This window comes from Crinia signifera, chromosome 1, assembly GCF_055691185.1.
Source record: "Crinia signifera chromosome 1, ASM5569118v1, whole genome shotgun sequence".
NCBI lineage: Eukaryota > Metazoa > Chordata > Amphibia > Anura > Myobatrachidae > Crinia > Crinia signifera.
In genome coordinates this window covers 38,544,504-38,558,300 of record NC_139217.1, presented here as the reverse complement: position 1 = coordinate 38,558,300, position 13,797 = coordinate 38,544,504, and the positions used below count along the sequence as shown (strand labels likewise).

Genomic DNA, 13,797 nt, shown 5'->3' with positions numbered 1-13,797 from the left:
CAAAACAAAAAGGTTTCCCCTGGATTTTATAAAACCAGCACCAGGCTCAAGGGCCGGTCCTGGTTCCCAAAATACGGGGTCCCCCGTATTTCAAGAACCAGCACCGGGCCCAACCAGCCAGCAGGGTAATGCCACAGCCGGTGGGAGACTTTTTTTACAAGTCCCCCCGGCCAAAGCATTCATCCCCCTGACCGGTCAGCATGGGCAGGGGTCCTGGGGGAGTGGCGACCCCCCAAAGAAGGGTTTCCCCCCTCCAGAACTTACCTGCCCATGCTGAAGCCCGGGGATGTCCTCAATGCCCCTGGGTGGTGGGCATCGAGCTGATACTTGTGTAAAAAAATAGATTATAAACTATTATCTTATACCATGGAACTATGAGTCCCAGCAAGCCTCCCCCACATGCTGGGACTTGGAGAACCACAAGTCCCAGCATGCGGGGCATTAAAGGGCCCGCTGGCACTTGTAGTTCCACAGTAAAAGAAATAGTTAAATAAACACACTGACACCCATTTAAAATAAAACTTTAATACATACAAAGCCCACACATACTGAGGTCCAGTTCGGTGGCTTGGTTCCGGGGCTGGTCAGGGTCCGGGGCTCCAGGGCTGAAGAGTCTGGGGTCCTGGATCCAAAGAAATCCATGGGGGACCTGTGGAAGGAAATCCTACTCACCAGGTCCTCTGGCGAAGAACCCGACATCTTCTCCATCTTCTCCGTCTCCGCCGCATCAGCCGCCGGTACACGATGGACTTTGAGAGGTGCAAAGATGTTTCATCTTCCGCGCCTCTCATCCGAATGATTCTAGTGGCCAATCAGCAGGTGACTTTCTCGGCTCATGATTGGCCGCTAGGCAGCCAATACAATCATTCGGATGAGAGGCGCGGAAGATGAAAAATCTCTGCGCCTCTCAAAGTCCATTGTGTACCGGCAGCTGATGCGGCGGAGACGGCGGAGATGGAGAAGATGGAGAAGATGTCGGGATCTTTGCCAGAGGATCTGGTGAGTAGGATTTCTTTCCACAGCCCCCCCCCCTCCGAGGACAGCCCCGGGCTTCAGCATGGGCAGGTAAGTTCTGCAGGGGGGGACCCCTTCTTTGGAGTGGCCCCCACTCCTCCAGGACCCCTGCCCATGCTGACCGGTCAGGGGGATGAATGCTTTGGCTGGGTGGACTTGTATAAAAAGTCTCCCCCTGGCTGTGGCATTACCCTGCTGGCTGTTGGGCCCGGTGCTGGTTCTTGAAATACGGGGGACCCCTACTCATTTTGTCCCCCGTATTTTGGGAACCAGGACCGGCCCTTGAGCCTGGTGATGGTTTTATAAAATCCATGGGAACCCTATTTTTTTTGCCCCATGATTTTATGAGACCAGGATCGGCTCTTTGAGCCCGGGGCTGGTTATGCTCAGGAGGGGGGACCTCACGCTGTTTTTTTTTCGTGTTTTTTTTTAACAAAAATCACAAGTTTTGAAATGTGCACATTTTCATGACTGAAAATGCACACATTTCCATGACTTAAAATCGCCACAAATCGCACAATATCGCACTTTTTAGTCGCTAATGCGCATCCCATTAAATATGCGATTTAAACATGAAAAATGCGAAAAAAAATGTGATTTGCGGCGATATGGTGCGAGTTTAAAACGTGCAAAAAACTCTCATCCCATGAAATGTCACCCTAAGAGTTCATCGAAATCCGGGTGCATGGAGCCATAAAAATAATTATATCCATATGATCCTCCTTAGAAGACGAAACCAGCACACCACAAAAAAGTTCCAGTAAAAACTTGTATTGACCAAATAGTCACATGAAAACAAGTCACTGCATATGAAACAGAAGAATACTTATCAGTCCCCAAAGGAGCTGCATGCCGGCAGTTACTCATAGCTTGTGACCCCACAGCTGTTTCGGAGTGCTACCTCCTTTGTCAAGGTTACAACCAGATTAAATCATCAAATTACCTATATATAGGGAGAGTGTGCCTACCAGACTTGCCAATATTGCCTGCACCTGTTCATGGCATCAAGAGTATAGAAAATGGCAACCAGGGCGCACCTTCTGGAAGCCAATCATACTTCCGCCCTCCGGCGGTATCCCCTGGTACGTGGAAGTGTGGCGGTGAACCACACTCGTCACTTCCGGGTCTCCATCCCGCATCAACCTGCAATGACATCACCCCGTACGTCTGATGGCGCTCTCCGCTCAACTGGAACATGTAACTTAGGCAATGGGACGCACATCAAGTCTGGGGGTGCATAATAGACTCTGCCATTGCTTTCACATGCCTTAGCTCCCTGTAAGTGCACAATGCAGACAAACACACATCCAGTCAGTAAATCATACCGATCCGGTGCGTTATTTACCTTAAGGCAATAGGGATTATACCCAAGACAAGTGCCAATAGATAGTTTCACTGAACGGACGACTCCTCCACCACAACAATTTCCAGGGAATTATCTACAATTATTGTTAACAGGGCTTGGCATATATCTGCTCATCTGGCCCACACTCCCCCTACAGTGATTAAACGGTCAGATGGTGACATCCACCAAAATCTATAATTCTATGCATGACTGAAAAAAATATATAAATACACTAACGACATTATCACTGCAAAAAAATAAAGAAACCATAAAGAAACCATAAAAAGACAATCCCTCAACACCCCCCCCCCCCCTCCCACACCTCCTGTAATTTCTGTCATTTTTTTCCCTGGGCATGCAGGAGACGCTCGCGGTAACACGGGGGTGGGGGGGAAGCTATCGCCGGGAAGAACTGTAGGCACTGACAGCCAGGCAGAGAGCCGGGGGCTGCCCGGCTAGATTCACAGCACTGCACGTCCAGGCTATTTGGAATCTCACAAAATCTCATATATACAGATGGAGCATCTCTCATTTGAGAGAAGAAGGGGACACGCACGCATAAGATGCTCACACGCCCCGCCCTGTAGGAGCCCTCCACCCTTCTCCCCCGCTCACTGCCCATCCGCAGCAGCCTGCCCCTGCTCCCTGCCTGTCTCCCTGAAGTGGCCTATCACAGCTCCCCGCTGTTTTGCTGATGGGGACGTGTGAGCGTATACAGAGAGAACTTGTTACTACAGTTACTTGTTACTACAGTATCTTACATCCCACTTGTGTTCCATAGATAATGAAAATTGTGTGAAATGCTCCGACACTGAATGGCCAAATGATGCTAAAAACATCTGTATTTCCAAGTCACAGGAGTTTCTTTCTTATGAACAGGACTTTATAACTTTGTGTTTCTCTGGCATGGCTGTATTATTTTCTGTTATAATAGTCCTCATAATTGGAATATTTATCTCCTACCGGAACAGCCAGATTGTCAGAGCCAATAACCAGAATCTCAGCTTTGTTCTCCTCATCTCTCTAAAGCTGAGTGTACTCTGTATATTCATCTTCCTTGGTCGCCCAGTGGATATAACCTGCATGCTGCGGCAGATCTGCTTTGGAATCATATTTACTATCGCTGTGTCCTCAGTCCTGGCCAAGACTATCACAGTTTGCATCGCTTTTAAGGCCACAAGACCTGGAAGTTACTGGAGAAGATGGATCGGAGTCAAACTACCAAATTCCTTAGTGGTGATCTGCTCATCTGTCCAGGTCCTGAATGGTGTCATCTGGTTGTCAGTTTCTCCTCCTTATCTAGAGTATAACATGGAAACATATCCTGGGACTATCATCATCCAATGTAATGAGGGTTCTGTGCTGGCCTTTTATTTCATGTTGGGTTACATGGGATTCCTGGCAGCTGTGAGCTTTGTTCTGGCTTTCATGGTGAGGACATTACCAGACATCTATAATGAGGCCAAGTACATCACATTCAGCATGCTGGTGTTCTGCAGTGTGTGGGTCTGTGCCATCCCTGCCTATCTGAGCAGTAAGGGGAAACATATGGTCATTGTAGAGGTGTTTGCTATATTAGCCTCATGTCTTGGCATATTAGGCTGTATGTTTTTCCCTAAATGCTACAATATACTGATAATACATCAAATGAACAGTAGAGAACTTTTAAATAGGGGTAAAAAAAGATTTCTCTAAAAATGTAAACTGATTGGCATTAATAGATCCATATCTATCTATCTATCTATCTATCTATCTATCTATCTATCTATCTATCTATCTATCTATCTATCTATCTTGCTGTGTATAGCAGCTTAACGTAGCAGGTTTATGATGCAAACAAAACGCGCCATGCTGGATCCCATTGAAATCAAGGCCATAGTGGGAGAATGTGATTTCATGTACCCTGCTTTGCTGTAACATCCTTGTTGTAATGTAAGAAAAATGTAAAGGAAAAAACTTTACCAAGTATTTTAGAGCAAATTTTCAGACCTAAAGCCAGAAGGCTCTAACCATAGGATATACATATAAAGAATTATATAAATCATCATTGTCACCCTGACAAAGAGGGCTGTTTTAAAAGCTATTATGTGGGCTAATATATGTTCTATTTTTTATTTGTATGAGTAAATAAGAATTTGTTAGGCGTATTCGTATTTTTGGCATTTACTATGCCAAAAATACACCAATTCGTATTCGTATTCATGGCACATTCATATTTGTATTTACAAAAACCAATATATACGCCATCTGAAAATATGAATAGGAATCACCATTCAAAAGAATGGTGATTCCTAATTTAATAACCGGACGTATTTTCAATACGGACGGTAATTATCGGCAATTAGCGGGATACGACTGCTAATTGCCAGGAAAATAAAGCTGGAAAATACGCTTCATTTTCCAGCCGTATTTGGAAAAAGCCTGCGGGTTGGAATCGTTTGGTTTACAGCAAGTTGGCCGACAAGCATTTGATCGACACCATTAGGTGAACATGGTTCTAGGTCGACATGGGACAATGTCGACATGGGTCTAGGTTGACAGGTCAATAGGTCGAAACAAGCATAAGGTCAACAGTGTCTAGGTCAACATGGGGTTTTTCACTGTTTTTTTGACCCGAATGTCGAAACACTCAACATGGACACAGTTTCCAGTGCACCGCATTCCCTCACATCCCATGTTACTTGTGCAGAGAGAATTAGATTTGGGTGGGGTTTTACTTCAAAGTGAGATCTATATTGCAGTGTAAAAATAAAGCAGCCAGTATTTACCCTGCACAGAAACAAAATAACTCACCCAAATCTAATTCTCTCTGCACATTTTACATCTGCCCCCCTGCAGTGCAAATGGTTTTGTCCATCTAAGAAGTATTTTGTCAGAAAGAGTGAACTAGAATAAGGCCCAATATATTCTTAAACATCCAATAAAACACTCTTAAAATGAATATATTAAAATTCATCACATCAATATGGCAGTGGTATAGGGTAGATAGCAGCAAATTACCAGACTGCTTGTGAACTGATGAAAAACAGTTCAAATTGGGCTTAGGATAGGTGGATACCCCGGGTGATATGCACTTCTTCCTGGCTCCTGATGGTAAAGTGCCCGTACTTGCTGCAAGATGCTGACAGTCTCCCCGTCCATGGCCTCACCGACCAACATGTTTCTACCCACACAAGGGGTCTTTATCAAGGTCCTGAAGGTGTGTGCTTGATGTGACAGTCTGCTCCCTTTAAATAGTAACATTTCCCATCATGCCTTTATGTTAATTCCGGAAACGGTATAGTCATGTTCTAAAAAGTCCTTTATATAACATATTGCGAATCTAATAAATATAAAAAACATTCCCTTTTAACATATATTACAATACTCGGTGATGGTGGACAGAATGATGGGCATATAAGGCTCACATTGAGATATTGTGGTTGCACACTGATGGGGGCAGGAGAGGGGGTCTTAAAAGGTCTTGGTATAAGACCGAACAGTTGACCATCTATCTACTGTCATGTAAAAGCCTCTTGTATCATTGTGGTATGTGTTAAACTCTGCAAAGCATAAATAGAAGACCAGTGAGTGCGTCTATTTCAAATATCTAGTTCCATATATATGGAGAGATTGTGAAAAGAGATTGTGAACGTGGCACCTAGAAGCGTGGGTGTGTACTGCTACATCTGAGAGGAATCTTGTAAAATGACTTATATCCAAATGTAGATGAGCCCCAAAGCAGTTAGTAAGAGATACTAAACTTGGTAAAGTGCTGGGAAATGGCGCTGATGATTCAATGTAGATGTATCTGTCGCTTATTCCTTTTTTCCCCAATATGTAACAGTGTAATGTGGGCTAGGTGAAATGAGGGAGATTGCTAATGAGGGACATAATGAGGGACATAGGGAGATTTCTGCTATGTCAGTGAGGCAACTATGATGTGTGAGTGTATGCTATGTGGACTGGCCTTTATGGAGTTTGTGTATAGTGTATTCTTCATGGAGTGTGCTTTTGGACACATTTCAAAATCAGGTGTAATTTCAGTTGATGACTGAAAGAGAAACAATTCCCTGAATTTAAAGTACAAACACACAGAAGAAAATTCCTTGACCTTAGATAGTAGAGTGTAAAAATATGTATGAAAGAATTAAGAATGTTAGGCGGTAACATAAGCAGGAATTTTGTTACTGTATAAATGTTTTAATATGGAATAAGAGACAGTTCTTACTATAAATCGACCTTATCATATGAATGTTTTGGACCACTTAAACCACTGAGATTATACCTGGTTGTTTTTTGGGGGGCATTTAACAAGAGAAACGACTCAAAAAGGTAAAAGTTAGTGTTAAATGTGACTCGATTTTTATCTCAACTTTTCTCTATAGTAATTGCCAAAAAAAATTAGTCATTTGTCAGGAGCAGCCACAGCGGGGCACGGCGGGTTCACTACTCACTACTCCTGCCAGCAGCTCTATGTGTGTGTAGCGGGTCCCCGGTAGCAGACTGGTGGCAGCAGGGCAGGGTCTGGGAGGCACAACAGGCACAGAGGGTCCCAGCGGCTGTCCTGATTCCAAAACGCCGGCAGTGCCACCATCTTGGATGAGGGCAAAAGTGCTCAGTGGGCCAGCCAGTGTAGATCCTGCCCCACTGAGTTGGCTGGCCAATGGTAGCTGGTCGCTAGGTACTTAGTGAAGCTGCCTAGACCAGTCCAGCATCAGTGCAAAAGTCTTCCTTTGCTATTTGCTTCAGTAGACTCCTGGCTCACTTTGGCCCATTACAGTCTTCTCCAGTTCGGTTGCCATTCCGGTCTTGGGATCCTCAGTTAGTGCCGCAGTCTTCTCAGCTCTAAGCGATCCATGTGTCTGGATCTTCCCGTCTACCCACTAGATTTCCCTCTGGTACCTTCCGGTTGTCCACCACCCTTAACATCCATCCTGACTCCGGTTCACCCCTGCCAACTCTTCTCCGCCTCATCATTCCAGCTACATTCCATGTCTTTCAGTTTCTTCAAATTGGACCCTTCAGACTTCACACATCTTCATTTATTCACAGTCGTCTAGTCCGTCCATCATTAAATAACTTTCTTCTCCGGTGCCAAGTTTCAATCATCATTTCTGTTATTCTACAGTGACTTCTTCTTTCAATCCTATGCAAGAGAGCGTAGCCTTCTTTTATGTTGAAAAGACTTTCCTCAAAGACTTTATTTGAGATCAACCCATTTAGTTTTCGCCCCTTCTCAAAGACGTATTTGAGTATTCCTTCTTTTCACTTTCCAGACTTCCCCAAGAGACGTTATCTTGTTTGTTTAATTATTAATAAAACCCTCTATTAATAAACCAACTCATTTCAACCATTTCAACCCTACTACCACTGGTTCATCAAGCCAGTTCATCTGGCTTACCAAATTGTTTGTACACCGGCCCAGGGTACCCTGGAAATATGACTGCTGGCATTGTTGTCCTGATAAAAACATTTGTCATTCCTGTAGAACTGACACAATGTAGGGAGGACAGAGATATTGAGAACATCTCTATACTTCTCAGAGTTAATGTGACCATGCATTACAACTATTGTACCAATGCCAAAATATCTGGGACATCCCCACAACATAACATGAGCACCTCCATGCTTTACTGTAGTTATTGTATACTCTGGCATCACTATTTGAAAAATGAAAATAATAATTTGTCACTCCATAATACTTCCCACCATTGTTCCACTGTCCAGTTATTTGCACTCTTTACACCATCATAAGCCCTGGACTTCATTCTTGTTTGTGATTAGCAGTTTAGGAGCAGCTGCTTTCCAATAATATCAAAGTGCATGTGCTTCCTTATGAAGTGTTCTTGTAGAAACCAACACATTAGTGACCATTTGAAACTTGTGTGCAATGTTATACAAGGCACACTATTCTTTCAAAGTGCCCTCTCCAGTCTCTTCATTGCAGTTGCGGGGATGTTCCAAGGCAAGGTGCATTCCTGCAATGACCATTCTCCACACATTAATGATAGAACATGCAATGGATTTCAGAACCCTCCCATTATTAAAATCTTAGCGCCTTAAGTGCCAATGTTGCTGTGAGATCCTCAAAATATCTGCTAAAAATACCAGCATCGCTCACAGCGATTGTTCGTCTTTTGAGTGTGATATTTAGCTAACTTTTCAATTATTTGACCAGGCTGTATCTGTATTTATTTATTCTAGAGGAACAGTCACTGTGAGTTAAGCTGGCATTTTTAGTGGATATTTTTAATGGTCTCTGACAGCAACGTTGACGCTCAAAGGGTTAATATAAATCTACAGTCAATGATGTCATCATTCTTAGTTTTTATTAATCAGCTGCTAGAGGAATAATTCATCTTGAATGCAGGGTGTTATTGTACAACTATGGTTCCTATCTTAATCATCACTCATATTTTTTATTGTTCATTATCTCGAACACTCAATTTGTTATTGTTAAGCTTATGGATGATATACCACAATATTAAGGTTAAACACTAAATCATATCTATGTATGTGTCTTAGTTTGACATCAGTTCTGTTTCACTGAAAATGATGACACTGTACAACCTGCATAACTACTGTATAAGCTGAATTATATTGTCTAACATACAGTGCCTTAATAAAAACATTTTTTTTTAAATAAAATAAAATATTGGGAATCACAGGTTGTAAATTTATTTTCATTTCCCTTTTACTGTATGACACACAAGTCACATCCCCCATTTGTGGAATCCAAAATATCTTGCACTTACTCTTTTCTAAACTATTTCTTACAGGTTTTTGATAGAAAGCTTTTTTAGATATAATTGATGGCTATCAGAAATTATTTTCCCTATTACTGGATCTCTCTTTAAGATACAGTATACCAAGTTCTTTTAAAAACAGATTTAATTTTTCTATAATAGGAATTACAGTATATTTACTCATAAAGGGCAATTCATAATGATTATCTTATTTTTTTTTTCAAGAATTCTATCAGCTGTTTTCTTAAGAGTCACACTTAAGGCCCCCATACACTAGTAAGATTTGGGTAGATTTCACCCAATCCCAATGGATTGGGCTGAGAAATCATCCCAAATCGGATGGTTGTGACATCCCATCCAATCAAATGTGTGGTCCCATGCGTGAGGTGAGGTGAGACCCTGATGATTGAACTGCCTGCACATAAAATCTATCGGATCCCATCAGCGGCACATCACAAGTGCTTTGTAGCACCCACGATGTATTGGGTTCGATCCGTAGGTGTGTACCAGCGGTGAAGCACTGCTGGCATACACTTAAGTGCAGGGGCATACACAAGTGAGTGGCAGGGTGGACAGAAGCGAATGGCCCCTGTGGGTGCCGGGTGACAGGGTGGGAAGCGGCAGAATTTAAGAAAAAATACTTTCTCTCAGAAAATCAATGGCCAGCCAGTCTTTTTGACATGTTTTTTTTTAACATTCTCCTGCCGCTCCCCACTCCGCCACCCGACACATGCCGTGTGTTTTATGTGAGGGTACTTTAACAATATTTAGACCATAAAAGACACATGGTCATAGAAAGCAGTCCTTTATACATTTATTTAAGACAGATGCAGTTACTATTGTCCAGCACGGCGCTGCACACAGAGCCCTGTGCTGTGTGTGTCAGTATCACTCATACACCTCTGGTTTCAGCCTTTTAACCTTTGGCTAACATATAATGTGTCTCCACTTGCTCATTTAGTGGAGCTACAATAGATGTTCCCAATGGGGATACTCCTTTAATAATGTCTGCATTCTTACTGAGCAGACAGGGTCACCACAGCCAAAAATGTAATTACAGATTAAAGTTTTCAAAACTTTATTTGCTGGACACAACTCTGTAGTATGGTGTTTGCACAAGAACTGCATCTGGGTACGGGCTATACTCTAATGTTCTATTTTGGTCTCTTGCCAAGAGCAGGGCATGCTCGCCTCAGACAATACAATATTTGAATACCATGCAGGATCTCATCTATTGGGCAGATAGGGCAGGTATTTTTTTGATGATACATGATTCTTTTGAGTAGTAATAGGAGGCGTTTGACCTAACCTGTACAGCTTTTTATAGTACCTTCAGCTCTGACACATTTCGCTTACCCAAATCTGTACTATGCTTTTTCTTTTACTCCATCATACCTCCTGTGAAGGCTGTGCTTCCTCTATTAGGCACAAAGAAACTGATTTAATTTCTCTTAATCCATATTTTTTACTAGATGCACTCCTTCTATTGACATGGGAGGCTGAACTAGGTGCCCTTACCAATGACAATTAAGGATAGATTTTAAATCCCCCTTGGAACATCCTGGGATGCAGTCAGCATCTCATTGGTTAGGATTCTGGTGTTCAATATGCCAAAGCCAGCATCCCTACTGCAATCAGGAGACCAGCACCAAAACCTTAAAGGAGATCAGGATTCCGACATTGGAATATGAGAGGTGGGCAGCCATGGAAGGGGTAGGTTAGGTTTAGGCACTATTGGGGTGATTTAGGATTAGGCTGCAGTTAAGGGATGGGTAGGTTGTGGGGGGTGGGTGAGGTTAGGTGTAGGCACTTACATGGGAGGGCTAGGGTTAAGCTGCTGGAATGGTTAGGTTCAGGATGTTAGGGTTATCCTGCTACAAGGTAGGGTTAGGGTAAAGGGTTTAGGGGGAAAGGGTTAGGTTCCTAGAAGAGCCTCTGTTATTATTGTACTAAATTTTACACTTTAATATCAGCCCAATAACCACAGTCAACGGGGACAGCCCCAGGCTTCAGCCCTGGCAGGGGATATCATTGGGGGGGTCCCCATTCACCCAGGGTCCCTGCCTGGGCTGAACCGTCAGGGGGTTTAATGCTTTGGCTGGGGTTACTAGCATAAAAAGTTCCCCCGGGTGTGGCATTACCCTACTGGCTGTTTGGAACCAGTGCTGTTTACCAAAATACAAGGGACCCCTGAAAATAGTCCTCCATTAACCTCTGCATGGTGACCGTATCTGATGGAGTAGTCACGCTAGAGGTGTCACTGATACTGGTCAGATCACTTAGACCCGACCAGTTGTCCAAAAAAAGGTGTTTTTATGGACTGCTTTTCACCCCCCCCCCCCCCCCACTAGATGTTTTTGGAAAATGCAGTTTTTTACGGGCAGATTCGTGTGAAATTGAAGGAAGAGACATCACTTCAGCTGCCAACTTGCTCACAGGAGCTCTTTGAATGTCGTAAGATCTGTGTCATTTGGAAAGAAAGACATACTGTAGCATATGTCTTGAACCTTGGATCAAGCATGGTTGCCAAAATGTAGTGTTCTGCTCTAAACATATTGGCATCCCATGTATCCTGTTGAAGACAAAAAAGGACTTGATCTACAAGTCCAGCATATTTTGCGCATAGGCCTTGTTTGATTTTTCAAGTTGATTCTCCAAGCCTAATTAAGGGAACCACCTTGCTCAAACTAGCAGTCTCAGCACTCACTTTACAGGTTGCTACTTCAAAGGGTTTCAGCACCTTGCACAGCACAGATATAAGTTTCCAATATGCTGGGCTAAGTTACATCCCCTCCTCTCCCAAAGTCATGGCTTGTTATATAGCTATGAATGGCTTTCTGCTGTTCTTCCATCCGCTGAAGCATATACAGGGTGGAATTCCACATTGTTGGCACCTCCTGCTTCAGCTGATGGAAGGGCAGATTAAATTATCTTGCAGCTACTGCAATCTGCTGTTGCGGAATGCCGGAAATGCCCAGAAAGTTTTCGTGCAATCCACAGCATCTCTTTCACACCCTAGTCGTTCCTTAATAATGCCTGAACCACTAAGTTGATTGTGTAGGCAAAACAGGGGATGTGTTGGAATTCACCCAGCAGTAATGCTTTCGCGATATTACTAGTGTTATCTGAAATAATAAATCCTGAGGAGAGTCCAAGTGGGGAAAGCCATATCGCTATGACATCTCTCAGTTTTTCCAAGAGGTTCTCAGTGGTATGCATCTTAGTAAAGCCGGTGATACATAGAGTAGCCTGCCTAGTATGAATGAGGTGGTGATGCTTGCTAGATTGTACTTCTGCTGCTGTTGATGCTGCTGGAGGGGATTCAACCACCCAGTGGGCTGTCACAGTCATGTAATCCTTTGTCTGTCCACTGCCGCTTGTCCACATATCCGTGGTTAAGTGGACACTGGCTTCAATTCCACTTTTCAGGCCATGGATTTCTTTAGACTTGATGTCCTGGTACAGCTTTCCGGATGAAATGGAACTGAGATGGAATCTGGTACTGGGGACACGCAGCCTCCATTAATTTTGGGAAAACCCACAGAATTGATGGCAGATATTGGATACACATCCAATACTATCATGGCGGTCATGGCTTCAGTGATCCGTTGTGCCACTGGGTGAGAACTGACATGCTTTTTTTTCCTCGCCAAGCACTGCTGAACAGTTAGTTGTTTTTCAAAGTAGTAGAATGGGTTTTCTTGTGACACTTCTCAGCTGGAGAACTACCCCCAGCAGCAGCAGCAGCAGCAGCAGTAACAGAAGGCCTTTCGCTCAAGGATTCTTCAGCAGAATCATGGAAAGGGGAAGATTCTAGTAGCACAACAGTAGTATCAGAAGAACCATCACTGGTCATTACTGAGGATACTGAAGTTGAAGCTTAGGGTGTTGGTAGTGGAGATCGCAAGTGGTGGGGTCCACTAAAGAGAAGGGACACATTTGATGCTGGACTTCTTGTTGATGTTAATTTTTCAGCAACAATTTTGGAAACATCCCTATGCTTCCCATGAGCTCGCTGCAGATGACGTAATAGGGTAGATGTTCCGAGATGCTTAATGTCCTTACCTCAACTTATTTTGTTTCCACAAAGGCTACAGATGGCTTTCCAAATGTTTTCTGAATTAGTGTGAAAATAATTTCACACATAATACGTGCATTTTTTGGTCCTATGACCAGGCTTAACAATGGCAGTATTATCATGCCCAACAGATGGTTCCACTTGTGCCTCAATTATTCACACAACATCCTCATTATCAATATCCAATTCCTCAGTAGTGCCATTGTCTGCTACACAAGTCAACCCCTCATCCTCTTGCTATAACTCAACAGGAGTGGAAAGTGGAGTGGAAGGTGGCTTCTCTGAGAGATTAGGCTCACGCACAGCTCTCAATGACACACTTGGACTCCCTGGCAGCTGCAGATTCCCAAGTCTGACACAGAAATAGAGGACAAGCCCGGAGTCTTTCTTGCCACTGCATGATGTGAATTGCATTCTGGCATTTTTCATTCTTTTTATTCCTGTTGGAGGTTTTTTATTTTTAGAAACTTTTTTGGGGTAACTCTCCTTGCCCAGTTTGAGGATGAGCATCAGCAATGGCATAAGTAGTACCATATTCGTCACCATGAATGATGGCAGCAGCTGGTGCTGGAGTATTTGGTCCAAACTGTTTGTTCTCCATTTGTAAATTACATTTAAATAAGAGCAAAACA

The 13,797-nt window shown here is 43.3% G+C and overlaps 1 protein-coding gene across 1 annotated transcript; it reads left to right on the top strand.

Moving 5' to 3' along the window:
• The first annotated feature begins 954 nt into the window (after positions 1-954).
• Positions 955-12,971, top strand: LOC146075220 (vomeronasal type-2 receptor 26-like). Its single transcript, XM_083184247.1, has 3 exons — positions 955-999; positions 3,239-3,962; positions 12,805-12,971. The coding sequence occupies exons 1-3, from the start codon at positions 955-957 to the stop codon at positions 12,969-12,971; spliced, it is 936 nt and encodes a 311-aa protein (XP_083040373.1).
• The last annotated feature ends 826 nt before the right edge of the window (positions 12,972-13,797 follow it).